This window comes from Equus przewalskii, chromosome 8, assembly GCF_037783145.1.
Source record: "Equus przewalskii isolate Varuska chromosome 8, EquPr2, whole genome shotgun sequence".
Taxonomy (NCBI): Eukaryota; Metazoa; Chordata; class Mammalia; order Perissodactyla; family Equidae; genus Equus; species Equus przewalskii.
Genome location: NC_091838.1, coordinates 30,444,982 through 30,457,413, shown reverse-complemented (window position 1 = coordinate 30,457,413; position 12,432 = coordinate 30,444,982). Strand labels below are relative to the sequence as shown.

At 42.8% G+C, this 12,432-nt stretch overlaps 1 protein-coding gene across 3 annotated transcripts; it reads left to right on the top strand.

The window, feature by feature from the left end:
* Nucleotides 1–1,914: 1,914 nt before the first annotated feature.
* Nucleotides 1,915–11,551, top strand: NPBWR1 (neuropeptides B and W receptor 1). Of its 3 annotated transcripts, none has more exons than XR_011543427.1 (2): nucleotides 1,915–5,788; nucleotides 7,969–11,551. XR_011543427.1 is itself a non-coding variant. In XM_070631646.1 (2 exons), exon 2 carries the CDS (start codon nucleotides 4,428–4,430, stop codon nucleotides 5,454–5,456), a length of 1,029 nt encoding a protein of 342 aa, XP_070487747.1. In that variant the 5' UTR covers nucleotides 3,723–3,922; nucleotides 4,267–4,427; the 3' UTR covers nucleotides 5,457–11,551. The 3 variants fall into 3 exon arrangements, 2 of the variants coding, with proteins under 2 accessions (XP_070487747.1, XP_070487748.1); XM_070631646.1 differs by having other exon boundaries at nucleotides 3,723–3,922; nucleotides 4,267–11,551; XM_070631647.1 differs by having other exon boundaries at nucleotides 3,751–4,010; nucleotides 4,267–11,551.
* The last annotated feature ends 881 nt before the right edge of the window (nucleotides 11,552–12,432 follow it).

The following is a 12,432-nucleotide window of genomic DNA, read 5'->3' as shown; positions in this document are numbered from 1 at the left end:
GCACTAAACTAAGACAAAATGATTACACTAGATATTAATATTCTTGGTATTCAACATTCAAATACCTGATTACATACTTTTCAAAATAAGAGATGGTTGGAGTTAGACATTTTATTAACCAAAAAATTGGTTCAAGCAGTGCAAACTGCTATTTAAAAATCTCTGTTTTGGTAACATTGTGAGTGGACTTCAGGGTATATAAGGTATGTTTTCTATATAAATGTTTATTTTGCATATCTGTTTATTCACTATTTTTTGTGATTATAGTAATTTCACAAGTGTTGGAAGAAATATTTTCCTTATATATTCTTAATTTTTCTCAATAGTCAGTATTTCAGGACCACAAATTACTATTATGGTGATTTTTATAAATATAATTTTGTCCTATTATAAAAGTAATATATCTTCATTATAAAAAAAACTTTGGGAATTCAGAAAAGTGCAAAGAAGATGAAAATTACTGCCAAATCCATATCCTACTGAAATATTCCTAGCATTTTGGGATACATCCTTCCATAATTACACATACTTATACATAATTATGTATATGGAAACATACACATATATTTTTTAATTTGGTGTTGCACAGTATAGAAAATTTCCTATATTAACTTCTGCTTCTAGTTATGATAAAGTAGCCTGTATCACATAAACCCTCCTGTTATGAACTACGATAAAAATTGAGAAAAGACTAAGGCATTGTGGAGCAACAAAGAAAGTCAGGATTTAGGGGTCCAGATTGAAGTGCAGAGAAGAAAAAGGATGGGAAACACAGAAAAGAGCCTGAAGTTCTAACATAACATGTATTTGGAGCCCTGGTAGGAGAAAAGAGAGAGAATGAGACAGAACCAAAATTTGGTGAGAGAATGCTGAGAATTTTCCAAAATTGAAAAAAAATCAAGTCACTGATTTTAGACTCTCTAAAAATCCAAATCTGGTTAAATGAAAAGGAAATCACTGCTAGCTCATCATAGTTTACTTTCTGAAAGACAAAATCAAAACCATAATTAAAGAACAATTATAGAAAAAAGGAAAATTGCCTTCAAAAGAGCTACTGTAACACAAGAAACCACTTTTCTAATAGAAACAATGGAAGCAAGAAGAGGTTGGAATGTTACCGAAACTGTTGAAATAAAACATCTGAAAATCTAGAATTTCATATCCAGTGGAACATCCTTCAAAAATGAAGAGGAAAATAAAGAAATTTCAGGCCAAAAGAACAGCAACAACCGTAAGAGTTTATCATCAGCAGAACAGCACTTAAAATATTAAGGAAAATGATACCAGCTGGAAGGAAATTAACACAGAAAGGAATCAGGAGCACCAGAAATACAAATATTTGGGTTCATATGAAAGCGTATTATTAAAACAATAATAACAATATTCTATAGGATTTAAAGTATATGTAGATTTAGAATACATGTTAACAGTAGCTCAAAAGGAGGAGGGCAGTAAACGGAGCTTAACTGTTAAAAAAATCCTTGCATTGTTTGGGAGGTTATAAAAGTAACAATTTAGGTTAAACATTAATAAGTCCAGGATACATATTGTAATCTCTGGGATACCTCTAAAGGATTGATGAAAGCATGTAGAACTAAGAACTTAATGAAGTGGGGGGAATTGAACAATAAATAATTAATTTTAATCCAAAAGAATGTAAGAAAGGAAAAAAGGGACATAAAGGAGAAAGGAGAAATAGAAAGCAAAAGGTAATACAGTAAGTATACCCTAATATTATCTATAACTATAACTAATATTACCTACAACCATTATATATTATGAACGAAATACTCCCAAGACAAATATTGTCAGGCTGGATTAAAAAAACCTTATAATGCTTACATGTGACATATTTTAAATATAAGGACACAGAAAGGCTTAAAGTAAAAGAAGTTAAGAAAGAATATTCCACCATAATACTAAGAGAAATACAATTAGTGTAGCTGTAATAATATCAAACAAAGGAGACTACACACAGCAAGAAGTAGTAACCCAGTTCAAGGAGGATATTCACAGGAAAACGTAACAATCTGAAATTTCTATGCACCTAACAAAATAGGACCAAATTATGTAGTAAAGTTGACAGAATTAAAAGGATAATTAGGGAAATCCACAATCATTGACTGATATTTTTTAACATAGCTCTCTAACTGATAAAACTAATCAGATAAAAATACTAATGGAGAGAAGATTTAACAAAATAATACATTTGATTAGTTGACATATATAGTTTTGCTCTCAATAAATGCAGAACACACATTTTTTTCAAGTATACATGAAGTAATTAGAAAAATGACTATACACTGAGCAATATAACAAATGGTAATGGGTTGAAATCATATTGAGTATGTTCTCTGTCCACAGTATAATTAAGCTAGAAATCAATAATTAAAAATCTAGAGAATCTCCAAATGTTTGAAAATAAAGCAACTGTATACAAATATATGTATACACATACACACAGATGTATGCGTATTTATATATGTGTGTATTATATACATTATACTATATATATGTGTGTGTATATATATATTATATATACACACACATATATATGTAATTTTTCTTTTTTGTTTCACCTGACATTATATGGTGTCTTCTCACATATTTTTTCTCATGGACATAGCCTAAGACTTTCCTGTCATTTTCTTCATACAAAGCAGGAAACTGCAGGGGAGCCAGCTTTACGTACATCCTAGTAAAGAGAAGTGAGTGAGTAAAGGAAAGCATTTGTCTTTCTGCCCCTAAAGGCTTCTTCCACTGGCTAATTCCAGTCTCTTTCTCAGTATCTCAGGCCTTCTCCTCTAAGAATGCATCATAAGGGACCAAAAATGAACTTTATTTGGGCTTTTGACTGCTCTTGTGGATGGGAAATTTATTAGAAGGTAGCAGGATAGAATCCTGTGTTTTAATTTGCTGACTCTCAAAGGGAAGATGGAGGAAGAAAATAGTTATTGGAGAGAACTAATATTTAGTTTATTTCACTCAATCCTTCAAGGGAATGTGCCTAGGGTGCTTGCCCTTTGTAGAGGAAGACCTCAAGCCTCACTGAGAGGGCGACACTGGAGCCCAGGTCAGCCCCTGCTCTGCCTCACTGGGCCACTCGGCTGCGACTGCAGAGTTCTCTCTAGAGCGAGAGCAGAAACGTGATTGCGAGAACCAGGACAGTGTGTTGAACAACTTGCAACATTTTATGAAACACACATTAAATCATGGCACCCTAAAGGCTTTCAGAAGCAGTTTGTCTTTGTTAATAAAGTCATCACACACATATATTTTTAGAAAGCCTAAAGTATCTCAAACTGTCGACCATTACTTGTTACTAACAATCTTGTAACTTTGTGAAGACCAGAGTATTAGACAACGAATGATTTGCATTTTAAAATTGCATTCACTTTTTCCCTTTGTATAGCAATGTAGGATGAATGTGACTTAAAATTTCATTACATTAAATTAAAATTTAAAATAAAACTACATTTGGGGTATGGTGTTTTAAAAATGAAACGGGAGTTTCAACTGCATTGTTCTTTTAAAATAAACCAGTAACATCGTAACTTTGTTTTTCTTAAATTTAATTCTTAACAGGAGAGCTTTTTATTAATTCGAATAGAGTGAGGTTACGCTACTGGAAGGAAGAAAAGAATTCCTTAATTTCTGAGTAATGCTGTTCTCTGTTCCACGGCTGTTTCACTTGCAGTGGGGGTGGAGGCGGGGGTGGAGGCGGGGGTGGGGGGCGGCAGTCCTGTCGGCCGGGCGCAGTTGCAGCTGCGCCATCTCTAAGCTTCCAGGCGCACGCCCGGGACATAGGATGCACAAGCTGCCGCCTCCCGGCAGAAGCGGGGAGGTGGGCACCCAGCTGTCTGGCGCCGCAGGCTCCCCCGCAGCCGGCAGAAAATGCAGACCCTGTCCCTGGGCCAGCCAGGTAAGGTAGAGATTGCTGTTGAGCCTGCTGTTACCGAGGGCGCAGGACACCCGGGGAGACGGAACTTGCCACTGCACAATTCGCCGAGGTGACTCGAGTGGGCCAGCGGTATCTTAAAGCAGGGGAGATGGGTTTGTATTTTTCTTATAAAGGGTAAGAACTCTTCTCTAGGACTTCGTTTGATGTGTTCAACTAGTCAGAATAAAATTTCAACAAGTAGCAGAGAGCGATCACGTGGGGCAGGTTTGGGGTGCCGCGCTCCCTCCCGCTCCCCTCGGAATCGCAGCTCTCCCTAAAGCTGCACGTCGACGAATCTAACCTGTGCTTTCAATTCGGCTTTGCAGTCCCTCGGAGTCCGCGGCGACGGTGGGCTTAGAGGGCGGTGCTTCCCCCGAAAAGGCCAGGGTAGGGCTTGGAGCACGGCCGGGAGCGCCTTGACGCGGGTCCGCGCGCACTCGGGCTTCGAGACCGCAGAGCCTGGCAGGGCGGCGGTCGAGGAAAGGGGATGGCCCTCCCCGCTGCCCTCGCTGAGATGCACAACGCGACGTCCTCGGAGCCGGAGCTCTCCAACGTGTCGTGCGCCGGCATTGCTCTGGGCTGCCCCAACGCGTCGAGCCTGCCGCCGCCGCCGCCGCCGCCGCCGCCGCTGCCGCTGGCCGTGGCCGTGCCAGTAGTCTACTCTGTGATCTGCGCCGTGGGGCTGGCGGGCAACTCGGCCGTGCTGTACGTGCTGCTGCGGGCGCCCCGCATGAAGAGTGTCACTAACATGTTTGTCCTCAACCTGGCTATCGCCGACGAGCTCTTCACGCTCGTGCTGCCCATCAATATCGCTGACTTCTTGCTGCAGCAGTGGCCCTTCGGGGAGCTCATGTGCAAGCTCATCGTGGCCATCGACCAGTACAACACCTTCTCCAGCCTCTACTTCCTCACGGTCATGAGCGCCGACCGCTACCTGGTAGTGCTGGCCACCGCGGAGTCGCGCCGGGTGGCCGGCCGCACCTACGGCGCCGCGCGCGCGGTGAGCCTGGCGGTGTGGGGCCTCGTGACGCTGGTCGTGCTGCCTTTCGCGGTCTTCGCCGGGCTCGACGACGAGCAAGGCCGGCGCCAGTGCGTGCTGGTCTTCCCGCAGCCCGAGGCCTTCTGGTGGCGGGCAAGCCGCCTCTACTCGCTTGTGCTCGGCTTCGCCATCCCAGTGTCCACCATTTGTGTGCTCTACACCACCCTGCTGTGCCGGCTGCGCGCCATACGCCTCGACAGTCATGCCAAGGCCCTGGACCGCGCTAAGAAGCGGGTGACACTCTTGGTGGTGGCGATCCTGGTCGTGTGCCTCCTCTGCTGGACGCCCTACCACCTGAGCACCGTGGTGGCGCTCACCACCGACCTCCCGCAGACGCCGGCTGTCATCGCGGTCTCCTACTTTATCACCAGCCTCAGCTACGCCAACAGCTGCCTCAACCCCTTCCTCTACGCCTTCCTGGACGACAGCTTCCGCAGGAGCCTCCGCCAGCTGCTGGCGTGCCGCGCCGCCGCCTGAGCACCCTGCACGCCCTGCTTCCCCACCCTGGCGCCGCTAGCCCCGGCCGGCGCAGCAGGAGCTGGTGCCGGCGGCGCTCAGGTTCTGTGTTTCACGGGCAGTCCCCCCCCCACCCCCACCCCCGCCGCCGAAACTTGCTAGAGATGCAGATACTTGGGCGCCGCCTCAGACCTACTGATTGATCGGGCTGTGGCTGCATCTGCAATTTGAATTTGCCAAGCCCCCCGGGTGATGCAGGAGCACACCAAGTGTGAGGACCCTTGCAGCTGAGAAGGCACACTGACCCCTCCCTAATGCCAAAGTCACCGAGTCGACCGCCGAACTTGACACAGGTGGGGAGTAAGGGGAGAAGAGGGGGGCAGTACTGCTGGGAACGCTTTTCGGTTCCCGTTTCCCCACTCCAGCCCGAGCCGTCCGCAACCCAGGCTCTAGGGGGAGCCTCGGCGCTAACGAGGGGAGATGCCCAAGGATGCCGCGGGCGCCTCCGCGCTCGCCTCTGCACTTCTTCGCTTTCCAGCAGCGAGTCTGTGTTTTCGCTCAAGCTGGCGAACAGCCTGGCCCAGTACCCTAGTCCTCCTCGAGCTGTAACCACTGGAGAAAAAGGGCAAGGCGTGTGCGTTCCGCGCCCACCCCTCCGAGGTGCGCCGGGTCCAGGGGAGCGCGCGGGTGTGGCTGACGAGGCCGCCCGTCCGCACTTGGACAGAGGAAAACTGAAGAACTCGGGGTGGCCCGGCAGAGTAAGAGAGAGTGAGTGAGTGAGAGAGGGAGGTAGGAAGAGAGGGAGAGAGACAGGGGGAGAGAGAGAGGGGGAAAAAGAGAGCGAGCGAGCGAGCGAGCGAGCGAGCGCGCGCCTAGTGCAGGCGTGGGGTTTGGGTGAAGGAGGCTAGAGCTTGGCTGTGACTGCCTACAAGAGTGATAATAGTGATAATTCCCCCTTCCTGTCCCAGCCTCTTCTTGCCTTACCTTTCCACTTTTCTACCCTGCTCACACCTGAAAATTCTCAGCGTCTGTTCGGCTCTGCGGGGACCCGGCTCGCCCGGCCCAGGAAGCGCTAGGACCCGGGAGTTGCCCAGGCGCGCGGTTGCGGCGCCCCCTTGCGGAGCCAGCTGCCCAGTGCTGAGCGTCCTGAAAAAGCTGTGTTTGCAGTTGAGCTCCTGGGCCAAACTGCTCTTTACACCTGTTGGTTACTAGTCATGGCTTCTTTGCATAAAAGACTTCATTGCCCCTACGCCCCTTTGTCCCCTTTGACCTCTCATACTTAAATCAGTTCGTTGCCATTCTTTGTGTATTGTTTTTCGCAACTGAGAACTATATAAATATATACATCTCAATCTCACAAGTTTGTATGAGGAGCGGATGAGATTTAAAAAGAAATATGTATCCATTCCTTTGTTCCCTTTCTCGTCGTGCTATTCATCCCTTTCATCTTAGGGAGAGCCAGAAAGCTGAAATGACTGACGCCCTCATATTTCCCTCTACAGGGAGTAATGGGTTACCTATGCTTTATTCCTTAGTCCCAGACAACACCTGGTGGTCAGGTGAACCTGGTAAATAGCTGGTTGTGGAATCACGAGGCAGACTGGCCAGCACCCTACGTTTATTTTATCTCTACTTATGGGAGACAAAAGTGGATTAAGAGAGAGGACTGACACTTGGGTTTGCCCAACCATCTGAGTTACACCTCAGACACGAGGGCAGAGCCTTAAACAGACTATGGTCATTGATTACAGTTTTTTAAAAGGTACTTTTTCTTTGGAAAGAATTCCAAACAAGAGTGAAAATTTCTGAAAATATTTGTTTTCTATGACTCCGTGTTAAGTGTGAGAAAGAGTGTGAGTGTTGCCAGTAGGTTTTGTTTACTTAGTTTGCTGGGCATTAATCAATTTCTCAATTATTTAAGTTCAAAATACCTTTAAAAAATATGTGGAAGGGAAAAACTCTCCCTTGGGTGAGGGGAAGCAAATCCCCATTCCAATTTTGGTGAATGAGAATTGCTACCTTAGCTCTCAGAGTTGTTAAGAGCAACGAGATAATTCACAGCTATCAGTTTAGAAAATGTACATTTAGAAACCTTCTACATTGGGCGACCAATAATAGAAAATTGTTCAAAATATAACTTTTCACGTCCAATGCATTTTGGATGATGGGTATCATGGTATTTGAATAGTCCTCTGCTAGCAGGCTTCAGAGGCCTCTTGGAATTCATTGTAGTATCTTTCAAATTTCTTGGAAACATTTTATTGATTTTCTCTTATGACTCACAAAATTCTTTTGTGAATCTTCTGTAATTTTTTAAGATTAAAGATTTAAGCTTAGAGTAACTGCCACATCATTTAAGGTGATGGACAAAGGGTAAAGTGGACATTTGGCCACAAACACAACCAGGTGCAATCACCTGGATTTGAAACCTCATCTGTCTTCATAAACTCAGTAACTGTACTTTGACATCTTCTGGACACAACTAGGGGACAGCCAAGTGATCCATCCGTCCACTGCTTCATCCCTGCCACAGATGTACCTGGAGCAGTCCTGGAATCAATGGATATGACTGCTGGAAAAGCATATGGACTGACGTCTCTGTACTGTCCGCAGTGAGGCATGGATTGGCATCCAAGTATGGTGTGTATGACATTAAATAGGACTCAGTAGTTCAGTTTCCCCTTGGCTTTCTAGATCATTGGACAAACTGTTGTATCATTATTTGTAGGTTGTTGCCTTCATCTTAGCCTGTGGAAGTCCAGATTATGTGTCTTAGACTTCTTTTTTATGTCTTAGGTACCAGGTAGAATAAGTATGCAAGTATCCATGTAAAAGCAAAATTTATTTCTGTCATTGTGTTGCAAAGGTTTTAACTCTGTTTTGAATTCTTGCAGTCTTTTTGTAAACTATGTTGTTTGGTTATACCACTTCTGATATTTAAATGGTTTTAGTTAACTTAGCCTAATTGGTTTTAGTTAACTTAGTAAAGTTATGTACTGTATGTGTTTAGGCTTCCTCTTGAGCAATGCAGAAACTCTGCTAGTCCACATTGAGAGAAACTTAGTTTAAAATAAAAGCTGAAACATTCTATGTGATAAGTGAATGTTCTATTGCCCGAGAACATGGGATCCATAATTCAATCACCTTAGTATTTATGCAATATTAATTTTTTAAATATTGCCTTCATAGAAAAGATATCTAATAGATAAGCAGTGAGTAAATAGAAGTATTTGACAGGACAAGATTAAGAATGAAATCTGCTACCCCCTTTGTTTTGGTTGGTTGTGAAAATGATGTATAATTGCTGATTAGCACAAAAACTCTTAACATATGCTGAGCAGAAATAGAATGATAAGTTTTTATCATATAATTGCAAACCTCGTTTCTTCAATATTTGAGCAGCTTGTGTGGAGATTGAGATGGGAAGAGAAACTGCTTAAATTGTTAGCACGCACATTACTATTCCAGCTGACAGTAAGCACAGACATGGCTCACACATGTGCAAGGTAGATGATCTCTCCAGAAGAACCGTCCCACTTATTGAAAACTCTCCTTTCCTCAGCAAAAAGCTGGGAAAACAACCATAGACAACATCCTGCCGTGGATGGCCATCACCTACGGTTATCCATACAAACGCAGAGGGCAGAGAATGCGTCATATAGTGGTCTCTTATTGGGACAGCTTTGGGTCAGGCACTTTTGTCCCCATTTTATATACAGAGAAAGTGATATACAAGGAGGTGAGTCCATTTAGCCAGGCCTACAGGGACCCATCAGGACCAGTCAGGGCCATCCGCTTCCTCTTCTGGGCATTGTCTCATCCTAGTCCAGCAGAGATGAGATTGGTTGCAATGTATAATATGGAATTATTAGATCATAGAAAACATTGATGTCTTTGAAATGTTTAATGCATTAAGTAAGATATACCCACTATTACATCACATGATACAAAGAAAAGATAAGATTTAATAGTAAAACGTCAATCCTAACTCAGAGTCTTGAAAGTGTATGGCGTTGTTAAAGGTTAGGTAGGAGTAAAGATTCCTTGACTAAGGCTGGCAGCAGTCACAGCTCAACTGCAAAAGGCCCAGGTACGTTGTGATCTGCATGCTTTGTGCATATGGAGTTGTGCTGCAGGGTGCACCAGTGGTGAAGAATAGGTTGTTAGTGGCACCTCTATTTATATAGAACAGAATTTTGCAATGGATAACACTGTCCTTGAATTTAGGCCAAGGTACATTTATTTATTTTCACCATATCTCATAAGGTTACTTGAAGACATCATATTATATCAATTAAAAGAAAAAAGATAAAGGGAAAAGAAACTTAAAATGACATCTCTGAGAAACTGTTAAAATGGATGAACTGCATGCTTCCCACAAGACTTTTTTTTTTTCTTGAGGAAGATTAGCCCTGAGCTAACATCTGTGCCAATCTCCCTCCATGTTTTGTTTGTTTGTTTGCATGTGGGACACCTCCACAGCGTGGTTGTGAGTGGAATAGGTCTGTGTCTGGGATTCAAACCCACAAACCCGGGCTGCTGTAGCAGAGTGCATGGAACTTTAACCACTTGGCCCTGGGGCCAGGCTCAGGATTTCTCTTTTGACAAATACTTCTTGGCAGTGAGAGTAGATTGCATGCCCTACAAATGCCTGAAGTGCAGTCCTGCACAGGAACCAGACTCCTCAGTGAACCACGACGACCTGGTGAGTCAGCTTAGCATCTTTCTGTGAAATCTGGATCCGCTAACAAAGACTGTGTGACCAGAAGAAGTGTCCTGAGGATGAGCCAATGACTGCACTACCCAGGCCACTGCACACCACGGAGAGAGTGGGTGGAATTTCACTATCGAATTGTGTTTAGTCAACAACGTAGGAGAGACGATTAGTGTTCCCAAAGGTGAGAGACTTCCCATTTCTGGATACTGAATAGTAACAACAAAATGGATATTTTAAATGGTTCCTCCATTTGACGAGTTAATTTACTTTAGACAGAGATGAATTATCTGGTAGATGAGAAAAGACAAGCCCCATTCAGTATAGGTGATATGAATGAAGCAATCAAATTAGAAAAGATGTAAATATTTACACCTGTTAAAGTACCTAGTATATTATCCCTAGTCTCCTACATGACATTGACGTTGTTTTGAAACCTGTAGCTCCTGCCTCTCAATATAACTGCCGCTTCTAGTGCTGCATTTTCGTTTGTTCTCTTTACACAGAAACTCCAGGGATCCTAGTTAGAAGAGAGTTTCTCACACCCTTCCTGAAGAAATTGCATCTTGACTTTATTATTACCATTTGTCATTATGGTTAAAATTTATTGTATACCCTACTCAGCCATAAAAAAGGACAAAATTGTCCCATTTGCAATAACAGGGATGGACCTGGAGGGTGTGATGTTAAACAAAATAAGCCGGAGAACAGAAAGACACATGCTGCATGATTTCACTCACATGTGGAAGATAACAAATACGTGTACAAAGAGAACAGATTAGTGGTTACCAGAGGGGAAGGGGGTTGGGGCTAGGCGAAAGGGACAAGGGGGCACATATGTATGGTGATGGATAAAAATTAGCCTACTGGGGGCAAGCACAATGAAGAGTATTTAGGAATTGATAAACAATAACGTACACTCGAAATTACGCAAAGTTATAAACCATTGTAATCCCAATAAAATTATTTTAAAAAATTTATAGTATACCTTTAAACATATTTATTTAAAATGAAAATGTATTTTAAATGTACAAGGTATGTTAAATAATGAGATTTCTTGTGAGTTTTATGCTTCCACTTGGAAGGAGGAATACATTTACCTAACTTTCTGTTGAATTTTTCAGGAATAGTATTAAAAACAATAACCCATTCAGTTCTTTGAAATGTCATTTAAAAATTTTGAGCCCGATGCATGTTCAATTTTTGTTTGAAGTAGTTTTATGTTTATCAAAATAATATGTAAGCGTGATTTAAACTTTAAAACTCTGATTGTACTAAAAGCCTTATAAGCAGCAGCTCCCTGCCTCGTCCTTCCAGCCCTGAGTCTCTCTTAGAGCTGCGTTAGTTGTTTATTCTAGGATTTACCTTCTTATTGCTAAATTATAAAGCCTCTATTATAAAACCTCAATGTTTTAATTCATTAATTTTAAACATTATAATTAAGAGGATTTGGGGGGTCTGTTAGCACTTTTGAAAGCTGGTTGTATTCGAGGGGTCTCTCATTCATTCTGTTTTCAGACTTTTACTTTCTCTCCTTATTTTCCTTCCAACACTTGGCTCCTGGCTTCTCCAGTGCCTGGTTCCTTGTGTCCTGCACATCTCTGGGTCCAGCGTCTCCTGGGCATGAACTTCCGTTCCCACAGGAGTAGGGAGGAGGGTCACCCAGCTGTATGGGTCAGGCTTGGCAGTCTATGCACTTCTTATACAAACTTACCTTCGGCCTCCCTGTGTGTAGCCTTACGGATTACTCCCCCTTCCCGTGGGTGAGGTGGTCTTTCTGAGGCGCTTTGGAGGCAAGTCAGATTGGATGGAGTTGGTGTGTCCCTCTGTAAACATTTCTCCGCTCTGCTGCTTACAACTGCTCCTTCTGCTCACCGTCCTCTCAAAACCTATTGATATCTCTTGTCTCTGGTGTCTCTTATCCAGGTCTCTCTTTCCATTTAAAAAATTTCTTTCCTATTATTATAGTAGAGGTTTGAGAGAAAATAACAATAAAAATATTGTATAAATGCCATCATTTTAAACTGGAATATATGTCTATATATACATATTGTATATGTATTTGTATTGTATATGTATGTGTGTGCGTGTGTGTGTGTGTATGTAACAGGTTTGATGAAATTTGAGTGAACTTTCTTACTGACCTAGAGAACTCAGTGAGAAATCAGTTACTTGGAAGAAGATTAGTGTATAAAGGTTGATGTGTCTGTCATCCAAAATGTCATAAAATATCTGGGAATGAAAAAATAAATCCAAGCAATCTAAAACATTAGGTTTCTCTGG